We start from the raw sequence: 24,421 nt of genomic DNA on the forward strand, positions 1-24,421 counted from the left end.
TGTATTCACTCAGTGTGTGTGTTTCCTACAGATGGATCCAGTAATGGGAACCCACCAGAGAGATGTCCCCGTCCTCTGTATTCCCGGGATTCCACACAGGAAGGTCACACCATCCTTCACCATCATCAGGTAGATGGGACTGAGCATGTAGGCCTAAAAAATTCTAAGCTATGAAACCACATTCTTCTGTGTAATCTCTTGCTCGTTTTAGAAATCTATTATAACATATTTGGGGTTTAGGGTGAAGAACTAAAAGACATCAAAACTGAGGAAAAAGAGGAATTAGAAGAGACGTCGGTGAGGGGAGATCAGCAGTCTATGGAGGAGGGAGGTCCTCTGCACTTCTGGGATACCATAAAGGAAGATCATAACTATTCGCACCATAATCAGGTAGATAGGACTGAGACAAAGAAACTACAAAATAATTCTAAACATTGATATTATTCTACAATATGTAATCTCTTGTTCCTTTTTATAAATGTATTCTGTCATCTTTGGGGATTAGGGTGAAGAACTAAAAGACATCAAAGCTGAGATTAAAGAGGAAGAAGAAGAGATGTTGGTGAGTGAAGGTCAGCAGTCTATGGAGGAGTGGGAGAGGATTATGGAAAGCAACCAGGAGGAATCTTTTCTGCTATTGGACACAAGTAAGTAGCATTTAAGGGCGCATTTAAAAAAAAAAAAAAGGGTACAAGGGTCAGCAATTTTTTGGGCAGTGTATAGGGATCATGTTTCCAAAAAAAATGAGGTGGAGGTATTGTACACAATATAGTAAAGAAATCCCTGATCTTCACTAAAATATTGTAAGAAGTGTGCTTCCACACTACCCAACAAAATATATATCAAGATACTGTACATCATATGAAAGGTCCATCTCCATTCCTCAATATAACGTCATGTTCCCAACAAATGAGGAGGAGATACTGTACACCATATGAAAGGTCCATCTCCATTCCTCAATAGAACGTCATGTTCCCAACAAATGAGGAGGAGATACTGTACACCATATGAAAGGTCCATCTCCATTCCTCAATAGAACGTCATGTTCCCAACAAATGAGGAGGAGATACTGTACACCATATGAAAGGTCCATCTCCATCCCTTGATATAATGTCATGTTCCTAAAAAATGAGATGGAGATAATGTACATCATATGAAAGGTCCATCTCCATTCCTCAATATAACTTTATGTTCCCAACAAAAGAGGAGAAGGGATGATCGAACTTTTCAAAAGTTTGGTTCGACCAGAACACCCGAACTTCCCGAAAGTTCGGCCCGGATTTCAGAACCCCATTGAAATCAATGGGACCCGAACTTCAGTAATCAAAAAACACAATTTTGAAGCCCTAAAACCCAATAAATGCCCCTAAAAAGTGCCTAGGGTTCTGGGTCATGCCCCAGGGACTATTAATCACACAAAAAAAAAGTTCTTAAAAATTGTCATTTTTGATAGAGAGCCAATTATTGAAAAAATTTGTGAAAAAAAAATGAGATTTCTTTGGATTTAGTGTCGGGGGGGTCTAAAAGGTGTACCTGTGAAGTTTCAGCTCTGTAGCATGTCCAGAACCAGAAAAAAAAAAGTTTGGTTGTATAAGATTTAATATAGAACAGGTTAGTAGCTTCGCTACTTTTACACCCGGCTTTTTGTTGCAGACATTTTATTGGGCTTTTTTGAGGACATGTTTGGAGTCAGGCATGACATCAGAACTTCTGTGTAGGGGTATATATACACACACATGTATGTATATATACACATACACATATATAGGTGTGAAAGTAGCAGAACCCTATGCTTGCGCTAATGAAATAATTAACAGGCATATGTCTCCGCTCCTATAACACCTATATGTGTGTATGTGTATAAATACATATAAGTGTGTGTGTATATATACCCCTATACAGAAGTTCAGATGTTATGCCTGCCTCCAAAGACCCCCAAAAAATGCCAGAAAAAAACGCCTGCAACAACACACCTGGGCGTTTTTTTTTTGGCGCAGGCGTTTTTTTGGGCATTTTTTGGGCGTCTTTGGAGGCAGGCATAACATCTGAACTTCTGTATAGGGGTATATATACACACACACTTATATGTATTTATACACATACACACATAAAGGGGTTATAGGAGCGGAGACATATGCCTGTTAATTATTTCATTAGCGCAAGCATAGGTTTCTGCTACTTTCACACCTATATATGTGTATGTGTATATATACATACATGTGTGTGTGTATATATACCCCTACACAGAAGTTCTGATGTTATGCCTGCCTCCAAAGATGCCCAAAAAAATGCCCAAAAAAACGCTAGCTACAAAAACGCCCAGGTGTGTTTTTGCAGCAGGTGTTTTTTTTTTGGGTATTTTTTGCCCTGAAATTCTGTATAGGGGTGTATATATATATATACACACACACTTGTATGTATTTATACACATACACACATATAGGTGTTATAGGAGCGGAGACATATGCCTGTTAATTATTTCATTAGCGTAAGCATAGGTTTCTGCTACTTTCACACCTATATATGTGTATGCGTATATATACATACATGTGTGTGTGTGTATATATACCCCTACACAGAAGTTCAGATGTCATGCCTGACTCCAAACATGTCCTCAAAAAAGCCCTATAAACGCCTGCAACAAAAAGCCGGGTGACAGGGGCGAAGCCACCATCCTGTTCCGTAAGTGTTCTAAGAGAAACAATCTTTTCTCTATAGCGGTCACCCTGACATGGAAGGGTTTTGTCACCCTGCCATAGCAGTCAGAGTCAGTTAATCCTACACTACACTACGGTCCCCTTACACTTAACACTTTCCCTACAGAAACTAGATTATTAAATCTAACTATAGTGGAAAATAGCACCCTAACTACACTAGATATCCCTTTCCTCACACTAATAATTGCTAAATGACACTTTGAGAGCAGAAGTAACAGAACTGCTTCCACTCTCTTCCACAGCCCTGTATTTGGCGGGGCTATCTTATATACTGGGGGGCGTATTCACTAATGATTGGCCTCTGGACCCCCTAGTCACTCCAATCACATTCCTAGCATTCTCCTGCCCCCTCAATTGGCTTTTACTGATGGTTCTGGTCCAATCACGGGCTTTTAAAGCCCAGTTCCTGTCCCATTGCATTTTGGTCGGTTCTGGTTGCCGAATTCCGAACTTTTTCAGCAAAAAGTTCGGAATTCGGCCGAACTTCGAACAGTCAATGTTCGGGTCGAACCGATGGTCGACCTGAACCGTTCGATCATCCCTAATTAGGAGGAGATCCTGTACACCATATGAAAGGTCCATCAAAGTATACTGTATGGCTGAATTATAGAGATGAAAAATACTTCTACTTGCTTCCCAACAGATGGACAATATGTTCCGAACAGGAAAAGCTCAGAGGAACATCTTATTTTATCTCCAGATTATAATGCTGAAAACGGTGATATTGCACAATATTCTCCAGAAGTAATTCTCAATACTCAAAGTACACATCACAGACCTCACCCTTCACAGAGATCAATAGATAAGTTCAATCCTGAGGAATCGTCTGATAAATCACATGATGTTACTTTAGATATCCATCTGGGATCTCACAGAACAGACACATCAACAGGTCCATCTAATCCCAATGAATCTTCTTTGGGCCATGAAGGAGGTCACACAATAGAGAGCAAAAAATCTCCTAATGAATGTAGGATATTTGTTAAAAAGCAGAGAAGTCACAAGAATGAAGATCCTTTCTCATGTTCAGAGTGCGGGAAGTGTTTCGTCTTGAAAGCAGACTTCCTCATACACCAGAGAATTCACACAGGCGAGCGTCCTTTTTCTTGTTCAGAGTGCGGGAAATGTTTCATTTCGAAAGAACTCCTTCGTAAACACAAGAGAATTCACACCTCCGAGGGTCCTTTCTCATGTTCAGAGTGTGGGAAATGTTTCAATATGAAAGGATACCTTCTCAAACACCAGAGACTTCACACGACCGAGCGCCCTTTCTCATGTTCGGAGTGCGGGAGATCTTTCACTATGAAAGGAGACCTTCAGAAACACCGCATCATTCACACCGGTGAACGTCCTTTCTCATGTTCGGAGTGCAAAAAATCTTTCTATCGGAAAGCAGACCTTCTTACACACCAGAGAACTCACACAGATGAGCGTCCTTTTTCTTGTACAGAGTGCGGGAAGTGTTTCCTGACCATGGGACACCTGTATAAACATCAGAGAATTCACATGGGCGAGCGTCCATTTTCATGTTCGGAGTGCGGGGAAAGATTCTTTACCAAAGGAAAACTTCTTGAACACCAGAAAAGTGACACAGTACAGCACTCTTTTTCATGCTCCGAGTGCGGGAAATGTTTCTCACGCAAAACAGACCTTCATACTCACCAGAGAAGTCACACGGCTGAGCGTCCTTTCTCCTGTTCAGAGTGCGGGAAATGTTACAATCGGATAGGAGACCTTAATATTCATCGGAGAATTCACACCAGTGAACCTTTCTCATGCGCAGAGTGCGGGAGATGTTTCACTGTAAAAGACAGCCTTCTCGCCCACCAGAAAATTCACACCGGTGAGCGCCCTTTTTCCTGTTCAGAGTGCGGGAAATGTTTCATTAGAAAAGGAGATTTGCTTAGACACCAGAGAAGTCACACGGGCGAGCGTCCTTATTCTTGTTCAGAGTGCGAGAAATCTTTCAGCCAGCAGGGGTCCCTCATTATCCACCAGAGAATTCACACGGGCGAGCGCCCTTACGCATGTTCAAAGTGCGGGAAATGTTTTACACATAAAGGAAATTTAACTAAACACGAGAGAACACACGTGCATGCCGAAGCTGTTGAAAATTCTACATTGTAGGCTTTTTAACGGTGCTACATAGGCAATACGTTATAGTAAGGAATCAGCAGCAGAGATGATCAGATCTACGTGGCTACAGTCAGGAAACTAGGACCAAGCTGTCTATGCCAGGGGTCTTCAAACTATGGTCCTCCAGTTCTTCCAGAACTACAATTCCCATCATGCCTAGTCTTGTCTGTGAATGTCAGAGTTTTACAATGCCTCATGGGACGTGTAGTTCCGCAACAGCTGGAGGGGTCATAGTTTGAGGATCCCTGGTCTATGCCAAGGGTGTCCAACCTTTCGACCTTCCTGGGCCACATTGGAAGAACAACCATTGTTTTGGGCAGCACATAAAAAAAACAGCGCAACAACTCCTTCTGCAGATGATAGAATTAGGCCGGGTTACACTGTAGCAAGTTGAAAATTGAGTGGAGAGAAAATATCTATCTATTAAATACTGGAACGATCCCCTGAAAATTGGGTAAATCTAAGAGTAAACTAAGTCTGACAGGGAAAATCCCAGCAGAGGAGGAAAACAGGGATTTTAATGTGCCCACAATATAAGAGAAAAATAGATCATAAAAAATATATAAATTTTATTGAAAGCGTTAAAATCAACACATAAAAGTATAGCATACAAATGGTGTATTACATAACACAACACATCCTGCAGTGCGATGGATCGAGGCGTTTCGCCCACAACCTGGGCTTCCTCAGTCTCCGGATGTGTTAGAAATTTTTCAGAAATATACACCCATAATAGAGCAAATGCAATCAAATATTTAGCACAAATGAGCCAAAAGTTCAAAAACATATGTTTTAGTGAACACCACCTGGACAAAGTCCGTATCCAGTAAAGGAAAAAATCCTGTGTAGGGAGATAGACACACCAAAACCGGCCCGATCCTGTAGTAAGTTGTTGCAGGTGTGGGAATAGCAACTGTTCCCGCAACTGCAACCACCCGCAGCCAAAACGTGATGCACTGTAGAGACTCACGTGGCTGCCATACATTCTTAAGGGCACCCCCCTACATCCAAGTCCAAAGCGCATCTGCAAGTGTGGGAAATTCTTCTGCACCATGCGATTTCCCTGAGGCTGCATTTTGAAAATGGTGCAATCAGAATGAGGAATGTCATCAGCACACCATGGGTCTCCAAAAAATAGGTCCAAAGCTGCAGTGCCGGCACCCTTTTTTTTTTGACTGGCGGTGCAGGGAGCAGAAGGGAAAGGGGAACCAAACCTGGGGTTAGGAACAAGGAACAGCAGGATACAGGGTACAATGTACAGGAACAGGATAAGGGCTAGCAGTATCTGACAGTAAGCAAAACACTGGAGGAAGAGGCACTAATAGGGGAGGATCTAAATACCCTCCCAGCAGCCAGCATCAGCAAGTGTGAAAACCACAGGGAAATTCTTCTGCACCATGCGATTTCCCTGAGGCTGCGTTTTGAAAATGGTGCAATCAGCCAGCATCTGCAAGTGTGTGAATTGCAGGGAAATTCTTCTGCACCATGCGATTTCCCTAAGGCTGCATTTTTAAAATGGTGCAATCAGAATGAGGAATGTCATTAGCACACCATGGGTCTCCAAAAAATAGGTCCAAAGCTGCAGTGCAGGCACCCTTTTTTTTTTTTTTTGACTGGCGGTGCAGGGAGCAGATGGGAAGGGGGAACCAAACCTGGGGTCAGGAACAAGGAACAGCAGTATAGAGGGTACAACGTACAGGAACAGGATAACGGCTAGCAGTATCTGGCAGTAAGCAAAACACTTCAGGGAGAGGCACTAATAGGGGAGGACCTACATACCCTCCCAGCAGCCAGCATCAGGTGGAAACTGATTACTAGGATCTGCTGCTGGGTGGACACTGGAATTACAACCCTCTGCCCAGGCGGGACGGAAACGCAGGCACGGCGGCTTATTCAAATGAGTACTGTAGTTAGGCAACACTTGGGAGAGTGGAGCAGCTACAGAATGGAGTGGCTATTGAAGTGTAGAGAGGTATTCGTAGAAAATGTGGAGCCATGTTGTAGGCAGCATGATGTGGTTCCAGCAACCATTCACACAATACAAGGTGTTCTGTGAATGGACGGGGGGGGGGGGTAAATTACCTCTATTGGAGCCACATCACTAATAGCTGTGGCTGGCTGAAAATACCATTATTTGACAAATTTATTTGCACTTCATAAGCTTCAGTGGAAGACAGGTAGGACATCTGGCCCCTGATGTCACATTAAAGAGGACCTGTCATAGCAAAATGCTTTGACAAAGGGGATTATGATGATAGTCTTGTATGGATGTCAAGGGGGGACCCATGGGCCACAGGTTGGACATTCCTAGCCTATGCTTTATGTGAGATTTATTTACAGTGAAACTGATTCAGACACCAACACACCGCAAACATAAAAATACATGTGAACCAAAAACCCCAGTGGCAAATTACCTGAATAAACACTAACCAACAGAAAGCCTAGCTAACAACTAACAATATACAAAATGGAGAACACAGAAAAGCAGGGGGAAAACTGGAGGTGCAGGGAGCAGATGGGAAGGGGGGACCAAACCTGGGGTCAGGAACAAGGAAGAGTGGGTACAAGGCATCAGGATACAGGGAACAGTGTACAGGAACAGGATAAAGGCTAGCAGTATCTGGCAGTAAGCAAAGCACTGGAGTGAAAGGCACTAATAGGAAAGGACCTAAATACCCTCCCAGCAGCCAGCAGATGCCAGTAATCTGTTTTCACCTGCTGCTGGCTACTGGGAGGGTTTTACGTCCTCTCCTATTAGTTCCTCTCCCTCCAGTGGTTTTCTTACTGCCAGATACTGCTAGCCGTTATCCTGTTCCTGTATGCTATACCCTGTATCCTGATGCCTAAAAGCACCTGCTGACGGACACTTTAATTACAATCCTCCAGCCAGGGAACCACAGTTCCACCAGCAAGTCATCCAGGTCCTGACAATTATAGTAATATGCTCCCTCATGCACATAGAGTACACAACACGATCACACAGGCAACACAACAGCACTAAATCCCACAAAGGTGGGTAACACTAAAAATCATGACCATCTATGGGGCAACAAAAGCAAGATTTTGACCTCACAAGAACAACCTTTCCAATATGTGGGCAACCAAGAAGCAATGGTAACAGTAGATAGCCAAGACAAGTACAGGAACATCCAATCCAATCAGGATTTGTCTTGCATTAATGGAACTTTTTTAGATCACTACTGGCTGCAGTACCGCATTGTTCTTTTCATGGTCCAGCCAATGTATAATCCTTCATAAATGTAATATATATTTTTTTTTACTTAATTTTTTCAAGATTTTATTGTTAATATAAACTTTGTATGTTACTTTGTTATTCAGATTTTCTAATATAAAAAAGAAAGCTCTAAAAATCTACACTTAACAATAATCTGTTATGAGTCCTTTTTTTATAAAATGACTAATTCTTTGATGATTGGTGGAATAATTTCCCTTGAGATTAATAAAGTATTCTGAATCTAAATGTGAATCTCCTGAGTCATGAGGGTGGGCACTATGGAGTAGCAACACGTGGATCTGAATTAGTGAGGACGGTAGCCAGGTGTCAGCTGGGACTGTGGAGCAGGGAGCAGTGCCAGGACAAGGTCATCTAGAGCCCAGGACTAACATGCCAAACTGTGCCCCCCCACCCCCCCCAAGATCTATGAGATTTATTGGTCAGTAAAAATCATGAAGGTGGGGACTATGAAGTGGCAACACGTGGATATGGATCAGTGGGGACAGTAGCCAGATGTCAGCTGGGACTGTGGAGCAGGAATCAGTGTCGGTACAAGGTCATCTAGATCTTAGGGTGTACATGCCAAACTGTGCCGCCCCCCCCCACCCCCCCCCCCCCCCCCCCCCCCCCCCCAAGATCTATGAGATTCATGTGTCAGTAAAAATCATGAAGGTGGGGACTATGAAGTGACAACACTTGGATATGGATCAGTGGGGACAGTAGCCAGGTGTCAGCTGGGACTGAGGAGCAGGAAGCAGTGCCAGGGCAAGGTCATCTACAGCCCAGGACAAACATGCCAAACTGTGCCCCAACCCCCCCAAGATCTATGAGATTTATGGGTCAGTAAAAATCATGAAGGTGGGGACTATGAAGTGGCAACACGTGGATCTGGATCAGTGGGCACAGTAGCCAGGTGTCAGCTGGGACTGTGGAGCAGGAAGCAGTGCCGGGAAAAAGGTCATCTAGAGCCCAGGGGAGACACGCCAAACTGCACCTCCCCCTCCCCCAAAGCAGGAAGCAGTGCCAGGACAAGGTCATCTAGAGCCCAGGGTGAACATGCTAAATCCCCCCCCACCAAGATGTATGAGATTTATGTGTCAGTAAAAATCATGAAGGTGGGGGACTATGGAGTGGCAACGTGGAAAAACTGAGCACTTTTCTGCATGCTTATCCCCTACGCATAAATGCTCCCTCCTTTCAGTACAAATCCACCCCACTGCTGGAATCCCACCTCCCAGCACACATTTTTGCCCCTCCATCCCCCAGCCTAAATGCCCCCCACTCCAAAAAAATCAACCCCCCCCCCCCCCCAGCACAAATGCTTTACTGCTAAAATTTCCCCTCCTAGTACACATTCCTTCATACACATAAAGTATCTCCAGGGCCTCCACTTGTCTCTGAATTGCTCTTCAGAATTGTGGAGAGTAGCTGTCACCACCACCACCACCAGAAGCAAAACATGCTGACCCGTTAACACAACTGATCCAGATGAATGCTCCTAGTGAATGACAGCTCCCATGCTCCACAGTGGAATGTAAACAAAAGGGCAGGGTATCTCAGGTGATGTCATATAGATCCATGACTCCTTCCCATATTGAGGGTATGTGGCCTGGTATGGTTCCAGGAGCTAGCTACAGGCTCGCCTTCCCCTTTCTTGGCCTGCTAAGCTGAATGTTTGAATAGGGATCTTTAAGGATTTTAAGGGGACATTATGCTTTTTTATCTTATCTGTTGCATTGGGATTACCCTTGAAATCCATGCCAGGTCAGAAGGGTCTGGTATGGAATTTGGGGAGGATCCCAAGATGTTTTTTTTTGTGTGCGGGGTTCCCCTTAAAATACATACCTAAAGGGTCTTGTATGACTTTTGGGAGGGGTACCCCGTTCTGTTTTTTTTTTTTTTTTTACATGTCAGCAACTCGTGGCGACCCTTTATTTACATTCAGCTACCAGTTGGAATCCTTGGCTAAAAGTTGACAAGGCCAGCTTGTGTTGGAGACCAAAATTGGACTGACTGGCTTGGTCACTGGTTTTGAATAGGTATTTGTGTGGGCAAAAAGGAAGGAATGCCTTCTGGTGGATAGTGCCTAATGATGGATGGTGGTGATGGGCCCTCTCGGGGATTGGGCTGCTGCCTTTTCTATGCGATCTTAAGGTCGTTTATGCATGTAGACTTTAATAGAAAGGAAGAAGCGCCCGGTGTTCAGAGAAATGCGGCTTCTAAATTATGGTTCGTAGATGTTTATTAAAAAGTAGCAATATGTGCATCAAGCCAACGTGTTACGGTGGAATAAACTATCCTGTTGCTGCATACTCTTTGGTGGGAACAATTCCCATGAGTGGTCATGTTGGATCAGAAACCAGGATACTGGCTTTAGTTGTATAGGCAGCAACTAATACAACTAAAGCCAACATCCTGTCACCTGGTTTCCGAAACCTTAATCCAACATAACCAGTCATGGGAATTGTTCCCACCAAATAGTTTGCAGCAGCAGCCCTGAAGAAGGGGGAGTCTATGCCCCTGAAATGCGTTGGCTTGATGCACATGTTGCTTCCTTTTTAATAAATGTCTTCAAACCATATTTTCTAAGTTGCATTTCTCTGGCCCCCGGGCGTTCCTCCCTTTATATCTAAAGCCCCGTACACACGTACCGATTGTCGGCCGTAAATATTCGGCCAACGTCCGATTGTCGGCTTGTTAGTATGATGATTCCGACAACCGACTGCGACTTTTCAGCCGAACAAAATCTGGTGTGCATGCTATAAAATTTTTGTTGGCCGTCACCAGAACGGCCGATTATTCGTCAGTCAGTACAGATTTCGGCCGACAACAGTCAGATGAGCAAGACTCGGCATGCTCAGAGAAGAAAAAACACACGAAAAGTAGACCATCACATGACATCACTTCTGAAGTTGGTTTCTGTCGGCCAACAAAAGTCCAGTGCAAGTCTAGAGCACATTTCAACCAACAAACAACACTGGACAATTGGTGCGTGTGTACAGGGCTAGAGTCTACAAGATGAATGGGCCAGAGAGGGATGACTTACTTATTGTAAGGACACTGGCCATCACCACATTTCCTGGCTCTCTAACAATCAGTCTAAGTGGGAGGCGGTCACATTTAGCAGTAGAAGTACGGCGTAATACCGATGCTAAATATTTCACTTTGTTCTGCAGCGGAAGGTTCTGCGTGGCCAAATGCCCATTTAGTTTGTCTGTTCACTGCACTCTGACTGTATAAAATTTTGACTGAATTGGTCTGAACTCCAAGCTAATCCCTACTGGCCACTACATGCGGTTACAGAACAACATATTTAAAGAGGTGCTTGGAACATTCGAAAGTTGAAAAGTTTTCATTGTTGGGGTTCTAACTCTGGTGTATTCAGGGCCGCCATCAGGGGGGTACAGCCCATACGCCTGTAGGGGGCCCAGGTGTCCCTAGGGGTCCAGGCAGGGATCGCCTCTCTGGGCGCCTTCCCCGCATATTCTCTGAGGACCGGCGCCGGCTGCTTATCACAACAGCACACCTAGCCGATGGAGAATGGCCCCTCCTCCATTCTGACCAGGGGTGGATAAGGGTAAGTGGAGGGGGGATATCATTGCCACTGTGGAGACAGCAGCAGTGTCATTGCTTCTAATTACTGTATCTATATAAACATCCCCCAACTACTCTGTCCAAATAATCTGAAGGTAATGTATGAGCATTCATTTAACCCTGTGTTTATGTGGTTAGTTTACACTTCTGATTGTGCAGACTCAGAACTTGGATAGCACAGGGTTAAATGAATTGTTGTAAATTAATTTGAATATATAGATATATATTTACATCTTATCACAGGAGGATGTTTTCTTTGGGTACCAAATTTGTATTATGTATTGTGTATATATATATATATATATATATATATATATTAGTAGATGAGCACAATCGTTTTTTTTTTTTTTCTAAACATCACTATCTGACCACATCTCAGCCCCCTACTCCCCCCAGATTGCATCACCCCCAGACCACTTCATACATCCAGCTGACGGACATCACTCGGACCCTTATCTGCCCAACATCACTCCCTAGTCACCCCACAGACGGCCGTTAAAATAATAAATCCTCCCCCATTCTGCCACTGTCATACCCTCCACACCCCTCTCCTTTACATACTGGAGGGATTACACTGGACTGGGTCTGGGCTGTACTGAGGGCGCAGAAGGGATAGAACGACTACAGTGGGAGGACACTGCGAGAGAGGACTGACATAGAGGGGAGATAAGACTGGAAAAGGACAACATGGGATGGAGGATGAGGACATGGGATGAAGGAAGAGGAGGACGTGAGATAGAGGAGGAGGAGGATGTGGGATGGAGGCGATGGGACTGGGGGAGCAGGAGGGCATGGGATAAAGGAGGAGGAGGATGTGGGATGGAGGAGATGGGACTGGGGGAGCAGGAGGACATGGGGTGGACGAGATTGGACTGGAGAAAGAAGAGATGGGATGGTGAAGATGGCACTGCAGAAGGAGGAGGATGTGGGAGATGGGACTGGAAGAGCAGAAGGACATAAGATGGAGGAGGAAGACATGGGATGGAGGAGGATGTGGGATGGAGGAGATGGGACTGGAGAAAGAAGACATGGGATGGTGAAGATGGCACTGCAGAAGGAGGTGGATGTGGGAGATGGGACTGGAGGAGCAGAAGGACATAGGATGGAGGAGGAAGACATGGGATGGAGGAGGAGGAGGATGTGGGATGGAGAAGAGGGGACTGGAGAAAGAAGACATGGGATGGCGAAGATGGGACTGCAGAAGGAGGAGGATGTGGGAGATGGGACCCGAGGAGCAGGAGGACATGGGATGGAGGAGGAGTACATGGGATGGAGGAGGTGGGACTGGAGAAAGAAGACATGGGACTGCAGAAGGAGAAGGAAGTGGGAGATGGGACCCGAGGAGCAGGAGCGTGTGTGTGGTTATGAGTAAGCGATCCACAGCATCGTGAAACGCGTCAACCCGACACGTCTGTTTGTGCACTGTCTGTCTGTTTCATTTATGAGGAATAAAGGAGTTCATTTGTTTTCATCTTACTACCTTGAGTGCGGTCTCAATTTTTGGACTTTTCTACGTTTGGATGGCGGATCTGACCTGCACCGAGCCCTGAACTTGCACCTGAGCGGCTTTCTCTTTGTTTACCCGAGGAGCAGGAGGACATGGGATGGAGGAGATGGGACTGGAGAAAAAAGACATGGGATGGCAAATATGGGACTGCAGAAGGAGGAGTATGTGTGAGATGAGACTGGAGGAGCAGGAGGACATAGGATAAAGGAGAACATGGGATGGGGGAGATGGGACTGGAAGAGAAAGAGGAGCACATGGGATGGAGAAGGAGGAGGACATGGGATGGAGGATATTGGAGTGGAGGAGGAAGAGGACATGAGATGCAGGATATATAAGGTTGTAAAAGTAAAATAAAAGTGGGTGCACTGAAGGACTTGGTGGGGTGTCCAGTGGGTGGATTTGGTGGGAAAGCCACTGGGCGAGCCTTGAGCAATATTTGTGGTCAGACCCAGGGGGGCCCAGACCTAAAGCTGTGTAAGGGGCCCCAAAATTTCTGATGGCTGCCCTGGGTGTAATAAATGCAACAAAACTGATGTCGAAGTATTGAAAAACAACGTACGCTGCAGGTTTTTATATTCTCCACAAGGTGGTGATCTCACTTAGTGGCGGTGGAACGCACACACAGGAAGTGACGTTAGGTAAAACCAGGAAGTAATATCACACATAAACAGGAAGTTCCGGGTGAAAGGTGAGTTGGGAGGAAGTAGAGAGGAGACCTTGCTGGAATTCACGGCTTAGGAAGTAATAAGATATTACCATACATTATACAGCAGGCAAGTAGGTCTGCCAGACAAAAGTCATTGGTGCTGTCCTGCCTACAACTTGGGATTTATACAACTCCGAGTCAGGAAATAAGCAAAGAAGATCAGTGCAGACTTCCCCCATCCTGGACTTTGTCTGTGTATCTGCTCCCCTCTGGTAAGCGTTACAGATCACTCTACGGCAAGACAAAATGACTTAAGAAGAGCCTCATCCCCCGAGACGTCATACTCATAAATACTGGAGTTCTCGTTTGCACATTTGCCTTTTTGCACTGCTTGTACTATTTTTTTTAGGTGTTTACAGATCTCATGGTGAAACGCTGTCTGTTTGCATAGTGTTGGCATACGTATATATACGAGGGCAGTACCGTTTAGCCACTTAATTGTTTTTATAGGCGGCAGGAGGGGACGTTCCCCGCCGCCCTCTGGTGCTTCTACGATCGACGAACCAGAGGAATCCGCCAGAGGTGGAAGTTTACCATAGAGCTGACTGAGGACCAGATGGTCCTCGGAGGCCAGGGGCGATGTTATTACGTTATGACGTGACGTTATGACGTCACGCCTAACCCCGGCAATTGTAAACACTGCTGTGTGTTCAGCTGGAAAGCCTGAGATCGTTTTTTTTTTTTTTTTTTTTGGTTTTTTGTTTTTTTATCTCAGGCTTTCCAGCTTAGAGGAGAGATGTGGGGTCTTATAGACTTCGGTACTTAAAAATCTCCATAGGTGAGGCTTTAAACATTTTTACAGTTTAGAGTTACAGAGGAGGACTTGGGCTAGAATTATTGCTCTCGCTCTAACAATTGAGGCGATACCTCACATGAGGGTTTTGAATGCTGTTTACATATGCAGGCGTGAAGTTTGTTTGCGTTCGCTTTACATTTTTTATTTTGACACTTTCCTTTTTAATTGTTTTTTTTTTTTTTTGATCACTTTTTTCCTATTACAAGGATTGTAAAGATCCCTTGTAATAGGAATAGGGCATGACAGGTCCTCTTTACAGCAAGACCTGGGGACCCCACATCCCTCCTCTAGGCTAGAAAGCACCGGAGGGCGGCGGGTCCCCTCCCGCCGCCTGAAAAAACAATCAAGCGGCTGAACAGCCTCTATGATTGTTTTTACATGACAGGGAATTCCTGGCTGAAAAAGAAGATATCCGAATGATGCCTGCAGCTCCACCCATCATCCTAATATCTCCACTCAATATCCATGACGTCATATGATGTCCACCTAAGGCGAAGTGGTTAAAGGGAGTCTTTGGTTTACTTGAAGTGAGAGCCATAAGGTTGTAATCTAGGTTAGGAAGCAGTCTGATACTGAGGAGATAATTCTCAGTTTGTTATCTGTCTACAGAAAGAAGTGCCTTATATAAATCACATGACCATATCAGTGAAGATGGATGGTGACCAAAGTCATGTGAGTGAGAGGATATTAGACCTCACCCTGGAGATCATGTACCTGCTGACCGGAGAGGTGAGCAGGATTCTGGGAGGTCACATAGCATCATGTTTATCTTCTGTAGTGATAACTGTTACTGAATCTCTTTGTACAGGATTATGAAGTAGTGAGGAAAACATCCGATGAGCCATGGACACCCAGCAGCCGTCTTCACAGGACATCACCCATCACAGTCCTTCCACCTCACTTCCTGACAACAGAGGTAACCAGTGCCAAGAAGATTCTAGAAGTCACCAACAAGATCATTGAGCTGCTGACAGGAGAGGTGAGCGGTGCCGGGAATTCTGGGACATTATCCAGTAACAGACAAGGGATGTGTCTGGATGGTGACTGTATCATTGTGTGTGTCAGGTTCCTATAAGGTGTCAGGATGTCACTGTCTATTTCTCCATGGAGGAGTGGGAGTATATAGAAGGACACAAGGATCTCTACAAGGACGTCATGATGGAGAATCAGCCGCCCCTCACATCACCGGGTAAGAGGAGACTTTATTGTAAAGGAGAGAGCAGTACGGAGGATCCACCTAGATCCCCATCATCTGATAAACACATAGAAACAATGTATTCAGTCAGTGTGTGTGTTTCCTACAGATGGATCCAGTAATGGGAACCCACCAGAGAGATGTCCCAGTCCTCGGGATTCCACACAGGAAGATCACACCATCCCTCACCATCATCAGGTAGATTGAGAGTGAACACTTAAAAACATATTTCAAGCAGTTGGATGCCATTCCTCTTGCCTCTCAATATAAATCTTGTTTTAGGCTGTAGAGCTGAAAGACATCAAAATTGAGATTAAAGAGGAAGAAGAAGAGATGTTGGTGAGTGGAGATCAGCAGTCTATGGAGGAGGGGGAATCTTCTCTACATATGGACACATGTAAGTAATAACTAAATGCAGAAACAATTCACATCTTTAACTTAAATCTGGATAATCATTATGTACTTAAAGAGCCATATATGCATTGAGTTCATCAGACTCGCTAAAAAAACACCCCCCCCAAAAAAAAAAAAAAAAAAAAAAGCTAATGCAGCAAAGGAAGTCAGAAAACGCTCAAAAATGTCTCCGTTTGCTCCAGCAAAGATAAAATAATTACTTCCTCTTCCCAAAAGAGAATCTGATAATTCCCTGGATCAACACAATACTTTAATTTTTCAAAAAATGTTCATAAAAATGCATATTTTTGCATTTAGAAGCAGATCTACTTATTTTTAAAGTAATAAAGTGAATTATAGCTAACTACTTCTGGTGAAAAACTATTCCATATTTTCACAGCCCTTACAGCAAAGAACTTTTTATGTATTTAGAAGTTTTACCTTTTATTCTTGTAATTATACAGAATTTGTGCTGTCCTTGTGCAAAATAGAGAACTTCTCATCCTTCAGAAGGGAAATTGTTAGAAAACTTTAACTGCTGACACTAAAAACATCATCAATGTACCTATTACAGTACTCAATGGTCAAAACAAATGAGGTGGAGGTCTTGTACACCATATGAATCTCCATTACCCTCTATAAAGAATATATATGTTATTTTTTTCCACACAACCAAAGGTGCCTAACAAACGAAAAGGAGATAATGTGTACACCATATAAAAGGGCCATCTCCATTCTTCAATATAACGTCATGTTCCCAACAAATGAGGAGGAGATACTGTACACCATATGAAAGGTCCAATCTCCATTCCTCAATATAACGTCATGTTCCCAACAAATGAGGAGGCGATACTGTACACCATAATAAAGGTCCATCTCCATTCCTCAATATAACGTCATGTTCCCAACAAATGAGGAGGAGATACTGTACACCATATGAAAGGTCCATCTCCATTCCTCAATATAACGTCATGTTCCCAACAAATGAGGGGGAGATACTGTACACCATATGAAAGGTCCATCTACATTCCTCAATATAACGTCATGTTCCCAACAAATGTGGAGGATATACTGTACACCATATGAAAGGTCCATCTCCATTCCTCAATGTAACGTCATATTCCCAACAAATGAGGAGGAGATACTGTACACCATATGAAAGGTCCATCTCCATTCCTCTATATAACGTCATGTTCCCAACAAATGAGGAGGAGATACTGTACACCATATGAAAGGTCCATCTCCATTCCTCAATGTAACGTCATATTCCCAACAAATGAGGAGGAGATACTGTACACCATATGAAAGGTCCATCTCCATTCCTCTATATAACGTCATGTTCCCAACAAATGAGGAGGAGATACTTTACACCATATGAAAGGTCCATCTACATTCCTCAATATAACGTCATGTTCCCAACAAATGAGGAGGAGATACTGTACACCATATGAAAGGTCCATCTCCATTCCTCAATATAACGTCATGTTCCCAACAAATGAGGAGGAGATACTGTACACCATATGAAAATAAATGAAAGAAATTGAAAATATTTATCATTTTTTTTATTCTTTTATTACAGATGGATCCTATGTTCAGAAGAGGAATAGCTCTGAGGAGCATCTTATTTTATCTCCAGATTGGAATGCAGAAGACAATGGTATTGCACAATATTTTTCAGGACTAAATCCCATTACTCGAAACACCCATCACCGATTTTACCCCTTGGAGCAATCAATGGATCCCTCTAATCCTAAGGAATCGTCGTCTTTAGGCCACATAGGAGTTCACATAGAAGAGGGTTCATTGTCTTCCTTACAGTTTAATAAATCTCCCATCGTATACAAAACCCTTCTAAAAAAGGAGAGAAGTCACAAGAGTGAGAGTCCTTTCTCATGTTCAGAGTGCGGGAAATGTTTCAGTAGCAAAGAACAGCTTCATAAACATTGGAGAATGCACACGAGAGAGCGTCCTTTCTCGTGTTCAGAGTGTGGGAAATCTTTCATTTACAATAGGGAGCTTATCAATCACCAAAGAAGTCACACGGGGGAGCGTCCTTTCTTATGTTCAGAGTGCGGGAAATCTTACCTTCAGAAAGGAGACCTTCTTAAACACCAGAGAACTCACACAGGCTGTTTCCCTTTTACATGTACAGAGTGCGGAAAAAGTTTCAATAAGAAAGGGACGCTTCGTGAACACCAGAGACTTCACACGGGTGAGCGTCCTTTCTTGTGCCCAGAGTGCGGGAAATCCTTCACCATGAAAGGAGACCTTGTGAAACACCAGAGAATTCACACGGGTGAGCGTCCTTTCGCATGCCTAGATTGCGGGAAATGTTTCACTATGAAAAAAGACCTTCTTAGGCACCAGAGAATTCACACGGGCGAGCGTCCTTTTTCATGTTCAGAGTGCGGGAAATGTTTTACACAAAAAGGAAGTCTAATTAGACATGAGAGAATTCACACCGGTGAGTGTCCTTACCCATGTTCGGAGTGCGGGAAATGTTTCATTAGAAAAGCAGAGCTTCTTAAGCATCAGAAAAGCCACAGGGTAGAGCCTCCTATTTGATGTACAAAGTGCGGGAAATGTTTAATTAGGAAAGCAAAGCTTATTCGACATCAGAAAAGTCACAGGGGCGAGCCTCCATTTTGATGTACAAAGTGTGGGAAATGTTTCATTAGGAAAGCAGAGCTTTTATAGACACCAGAAAAATCATAGGAGTAAGCCTCCTATTTGATGTAAAAAGTGTGGGAAATGTTTCATTAGGAAAGCAGAGCTTCTTAGACATCAGAAAAGCCACAGGGGCGAGCCTCCTATTTGATTTACAAAGTGCGGGGAATGTTCTACACTAAAACAATGCTTACTTAAGACATTGGAGAACACACACCTGCTAATGCTGTTGGAAAATGCACGTAGGCTTTTAGCAGGTTGAATTTTGGTCCATAGAACTTTGGCCCATAGAATTTTGGCCCATAGAACTTTGGTCCATAGAACTTTGGTCCATAGAACTGTGGCCCATAGAACTGTGGTCCATAGAACTGTGGTCCATAGAACTGTGGCCCATAGAATTTTGGTCCATAGAACTTTGGTCCATAGAACTGTGGCCCATAGAATTTTGGTCCATAGAACTTTGGTCCATAGAACTGTGGCCCATAAAACTTTAGTCCATAGAATTTTAGTCCATAGAACTTTGGTCCACAATTTGCCTTGATCAAAAAGAAGAACCTGGAAAAATTGATACCTCAGTTAAGGATAGACCCTGGTGTGCTGAGGCACCTTTTGGAATCTTCTTTTTCTTGGAGCCTCCAGTGGTAACATTTGCCTGCTACAGCTTTGTCTCTCTTCCGACCCACATTTGAGGTCTACTTTCCTTGCCAAAAAATAAAAAATACAAATCCAACAGGGAAAGGAGGGCACCTCATCATAGGTATAACATGAATGTGGACCCAGGAACTCAAAAGATCTAAGCACATCAGAGAACCATTGTAACCCCCTTGAACCTCATTCTCTGGAGAAATGTGGCGGAAACAACACAACAGCACTCAACCCACAAAGCTGGGTGACAAACTGGAAATCATGTCGATACATGGGGCAACAGATGGGAAACCATAGTACAAGTACAAGTGTAGCACCCTCCTAGGTAGGTGCTAGTGAGAGAATATAGTTTTGAGTTATGTCTGCTTACCAGAGGGGCTGCAGGTAAATCTATATTGTTCTCTGCCTACCGGAGAGCAGAATCTGTTAGTGAGGACATGGCTCAGTTTGGTGGGGGTGGATGTAGCACCCTCCTAGGTAGGTGCTAGTGAGAGAATATAGTTTTGAGTTATGTCTGCTTACCAGAGGGGCTGCAGGTAAATCTATATTGTTCTCTGCCTACCGGAGAGCAGAATCTGTTAGTGAGGACATGGCTCAGTTTGGTGGGGGTGGATGTAGCACCCTCCTAGGTAGGTGCTAGTGAGAGAGTATAGTTTTGAGCTCTGTCTGCTTACCAGAGGGGCTGCAGGTAAATCTATATTGTTCTCTGCCTACCAGAGAGCAGGATCTGTTAGTGAGGTCTGCTCATTGTGCTCAGTATGCGATTTTCACTCAGTCTGCAGAGTGTTTCACACTGGTCCGATAGGGATACATGTTGAAACCTGCCGAATGGGTGCATAGGCTTTTAATACATTCCTGATGATTGGCAGAGGGCATGCTGGGATACTGTATAAAATCCAAGAGCACATGTGCTCGGGGTCTTTCGTTGGAGAGCAGCGTCCTGTAGGGAGGGGGGCGGCTGTCCTCTGTAGAGGTGCCATGCGGTCACGAGGGCCAGATGAGCGGTAGAGAGGAGCCGAACCCAGAGGCCCAGGGAAGCTGACTGAGAGGGGAGACCCTGTGGCTGCAGTATCGTGAGTACAGGGACTCGTGTCAAGGGGCCTGACCTGAGGGGGGCCACCCTCTGCTCATAGGATAGTCAGTGGACGGGTGTCAGCAGAAAGAGATTGCTAGGGAGAGTGTCCTGAAGATAAAATAAGAGATTGTCCACCAAGTTGTCTTGAAGGAAAGCAAGAGACCTAATCCCTATTCATCTAAAGTGGCAGGATGAATTAACAGCCTGGCTGTTCCATACCTTCAAGCAAAGTAGAGAAGAAAGAAGTCCTCAGATATTGTGAATAGTTACCATTGGAGTATCTCACTATTTCCTTCTCCTATCCCTATTATAAAATAAACAACAAAACAACCAAATACCCCTGGACTGTTTATTGAAGTGAGGGCCAAGAGGAATATGAAAATTGCACTTATTTGTGGCTGTGTGTTGGTAACCAGGAGGACCCATGTAGTGAATATCCAGCAGTCCTTACGGGGGCATCGCTACACAAGGAAAACCCTTTTTTTCGATACTTGGTCAACAATGGAGCAATGGCAACAATTCATAGTAAAGACAAATACAAAAACATCCAATGCAATCTGTGTTTTTCTTTCACCATTGGACCTCCTTCTTTTTTTGGGTTGCTATTGGCCGCAGCAAATACTTGTTCTTTTATGGGTCTAGGCCATTGTTTCCTCAACCTTTTTTTTTTTCAGTCGAGACGCCCTGTAAAATTATGGACAATCTCAAGGCACCTTTCACAATTATGGACAGTCTCGAGGCACCCCATTCCAAAATGTAAAAAACTATTCTAATGGATCACAAGACACTAGACCAGTGATGGTGAACCTTGGCACCCCAGATGTTTTGGAAGTACATTTCCCATGATGCTCAACTACACTGCAGAGAGCATGAGCATCATGGGAAATGTAGTTCCAAAACATCTGGGATGCCAAGGTTCACCATCACTGCACTAGACATTTGGGGTCGCGGTGCCTCAGAGATTTTCTCTGATCAACCAATCTTGTTCTACTATTCTAATAGCTTTACACAATGCCGAAACGTCCACACGTGGGGACCCTTCACAATTATGGACTGTCTCGAGGCACCCCATTCTGAAATGTAAAAAACTGTTCTAATAGCTCACAAGACAATAGACCAGTGATGGGCGAACCTTGGCACCCCAGATGTTTTGGAACTACATTTTCCATGATGCTCATGCACTCCACAGTATAGTTGAGCATAATGGGAAATGTAATTCCAAAACATCTGGGATGCCAAGGTTTGTCATCACTGCCCTAGACATTTCGGCATGCGGTGCCTCTGAGATTTTCTCTGATCGACCAATCTTGTTCTACTATTCTAATTGCACTTTTCCACTGCAAGTACCGGCTCGGCTCCACTCGGCCCTGCTTGGCTCTGTTTGGTTTTCCACTGCGTGGTACCGCATGGTACGGTGTTGGAACGGTTCGGTACGGTTTGGTACAGTTTGCTTTTCCACTAAAGTAATGTGGGTGGGATAACAATGATTCTCTGACCAATCAGTGGCTAGTAGTGACAAACAGTCAAGGCTGCATGCAAAGGATTGTGGGATATGGTACCGGTATGGCCCTCTTGGAACCACAACTGAGGTGGTACTGTTTAAGCGAGCCGTACTGTTCGGTTCCATGTAGTGGAAAAGCGCCGCCGTACCGTACCGAACCGTTCCAACACCGTACCATGTGGTACCATGCAGTGGAAAAGCACAAAAGCAAGCTGAACCGTTCGGTTCCATGCAGTGGAAAAACGCCATAATACCTCTACACAATGCCGAAACATCCACACGTAGGACGCCCAACGTTAGAGTTGATTTATTCTTCCAAAGCAAATACACTTTGGCACACCGGTTCTGACTAGTATTCCAATCTTTCTCTTCTCCCTCAATTTCTCTCCATCAGTTAGCTAATGTGACCCCAACACTAAGGGGGAGTGGTACAGGAGCGTCAAATAAGGATGCTGTGGAGGCAACAGACATCCTCTTTACTAGCTACTTGCTGACCAACCGCCATGTATTTACTGCGGCAGTGTGGCTCTATTGCCCGAAACAACGTTCCTTTACGTTGTTTCGTTCATCAGCAACTAGATAGAATGATCGCGCTGTGATTGGCTAGCGGGGATGTATATCAGCGGGTCCACGGCGGATCCGATGTCTGGCGGCCACCCGTGATCATCCCCGGAATAGGCAGAATGACAGTCTGTCTATGTAAACAAGGCAGGTCCCCGTTCTGCAAAGGGGACAAGATGGAGATCTTGTGTTCCTGCTAAGCAAGAACCCGGATCTCTGTCTTCCCCCAGTCAGGGAAAACGGAGAGGCCAATTCGCTGCTCTAGGTCAGAGGTGTAATCCTGAGGACAGGGAGGTACTGGGTGCCAAGCATGGGGATAGGCACGGACCAAGGCTGTAACAGACATTTTTCAAAGTACAGACCTTAGTGAAGGACACCAAGGTACATTTGAAAAAAAAAAAAAAAACGATCAAAATACACTGTCTATTCTGGTTTAATCTCTCTTTAGAGCAGGCAAGGGTCCCCATAGATCTCCCTTTAGAAAAGGGTCCCATACATCCCCCTTTAGAGCAGGGTCCCTGTAGATCCCCCTTTAAAGCAGGGTCCCCAATAGATTCCCATTTAGAGCAGGCCATGGACCCCATAGATCCCCCTTTAGAGCAGGCCAGGGTGCCCATAGATCCCCCTTTAGAGCAGGGCCAAATAGATCCCCGTTTAGAGCAGACCAGGGTCCCCATAGATCCTCCTTTAGAGCAGGGTCCCCCATAGATTCCCATTTAGAGCAGGCCAGGGTCCCCATAGATCCCCCTTTAGGGCAGGGTCCCTATAGATCCCCCTTTAGAGCAGGCCAGGGTCACCATTGATCCCCTTTAGAGCAGGGTCCCCATAGATCCCCTTTTGGAGCAGGCCAGGGTTCCCATAGATCCCCCTTTAGAACAGGGTCCCTGTGAAAGATAATGCTACCTCCTATTCTCCGTATCTCGTTTTTCCCCGCTTACCGGTATTCCCGGTAAGCTGCAAAAGGGACCGGAGGGAGGGGGGGGGCACCTCTCCAGCCGCCCATAAGTGGGACCACTTATATGTTAAAGAGGACCGCCCGCCGTGTAGGACAATGCCAGAGTTATGGCAGCTATCTGCTGCCATAACTCCAGTATTTGAGGTCAAATTAGTGACGTAAATACACGGTGGGCGGTCTGGAAGTGGTTACGGGGGAAGACCCTCCGGTCCAGAAGTGGTTACCTGGTGACATCATTGGTTGTTAGGATGCCAGTGTCTAGAACAGGGTTTCTCAACCAGGGTTCCTCCTGAGGTTGCTAGGGGTTCCTTGAGCAATGGGCAATTTCTGCCTCTCAGATAAGTTCCCAATGACACCATTGTTCCTTTTAGCTATCTGTAAGGGGGGTAATTCTTCCCAATGACGACAAGAGTAAGGAGCATTCTTCCCACTTACTGTCACACTAAGGTGTCATGAGTCGTAGATTTTTCATTTTTAGCAGGGATTCCCCGGAGACCAGAAATGTATTTCAAGGGTTCCCCTGTGTTGAAAAGGTTGAGAAAGTCATAATGGTGTATAATGAAAACCTGGGGCTTTGTGTAACTAAAAGGCAGGCTTGATCCACCTGCTGGCTAGTGGATACCATTTTTTGATCAATTTTTAGGAATTTCGCCAAGGCACCCCTGAAGAAACCCCAAGGCACCCTTGTTGAAAAATGCTGGTCTAGCCAATAAATAATACTTAACATCTTTTTTTTTA

At 44.6% G+C, this 24,421-nt stretch overlaps 1 protein-coding gene across 1 annotated transcript; it reads left to right on the forward strand.

The window, feature by feature from the left end:
- Positions 1–318: 318 nt before the first annotated feature.
- Positions 319–19,116, forward strand: LOC309564411 (uncharacterized protein; the record flags this gene model as incomplete). The annotated part of the gene is made up of 8 exons (XM_082269039.1): positions 319–390; positions 506–647; positions 3,361–4,840; positions 15,077–15,161; positions 15,301–15,363; positions 15,500–15,607; positions 16,169–16,283; positions 17,859–19,116. The coding sequence occupies 8 exons, from the start codon at positions 319–321 to the stop codon at positions 18,842–18,844; spliced, it is 3,051 nt and encodes a 1,016-aa protein (XP_082125165.1). The 3' UTR covers positions 18,845–19,116.
- Positions 19,117–24,421: the final 5,305 nt, after the last annotated feature.

The sequence above is a fragment of the Pelophylax lessonae genome (genome assembly GCF_965119305.1).
Source record: "Pelophylax lessonae genome assembly, chromosome: 9".
Taxonomy (NCBI): Eukaryota; Metazoa; Chordata; class Amphibia; order Anura; family Ranidae; genus Pelophylax; species Pelophylax lessonae.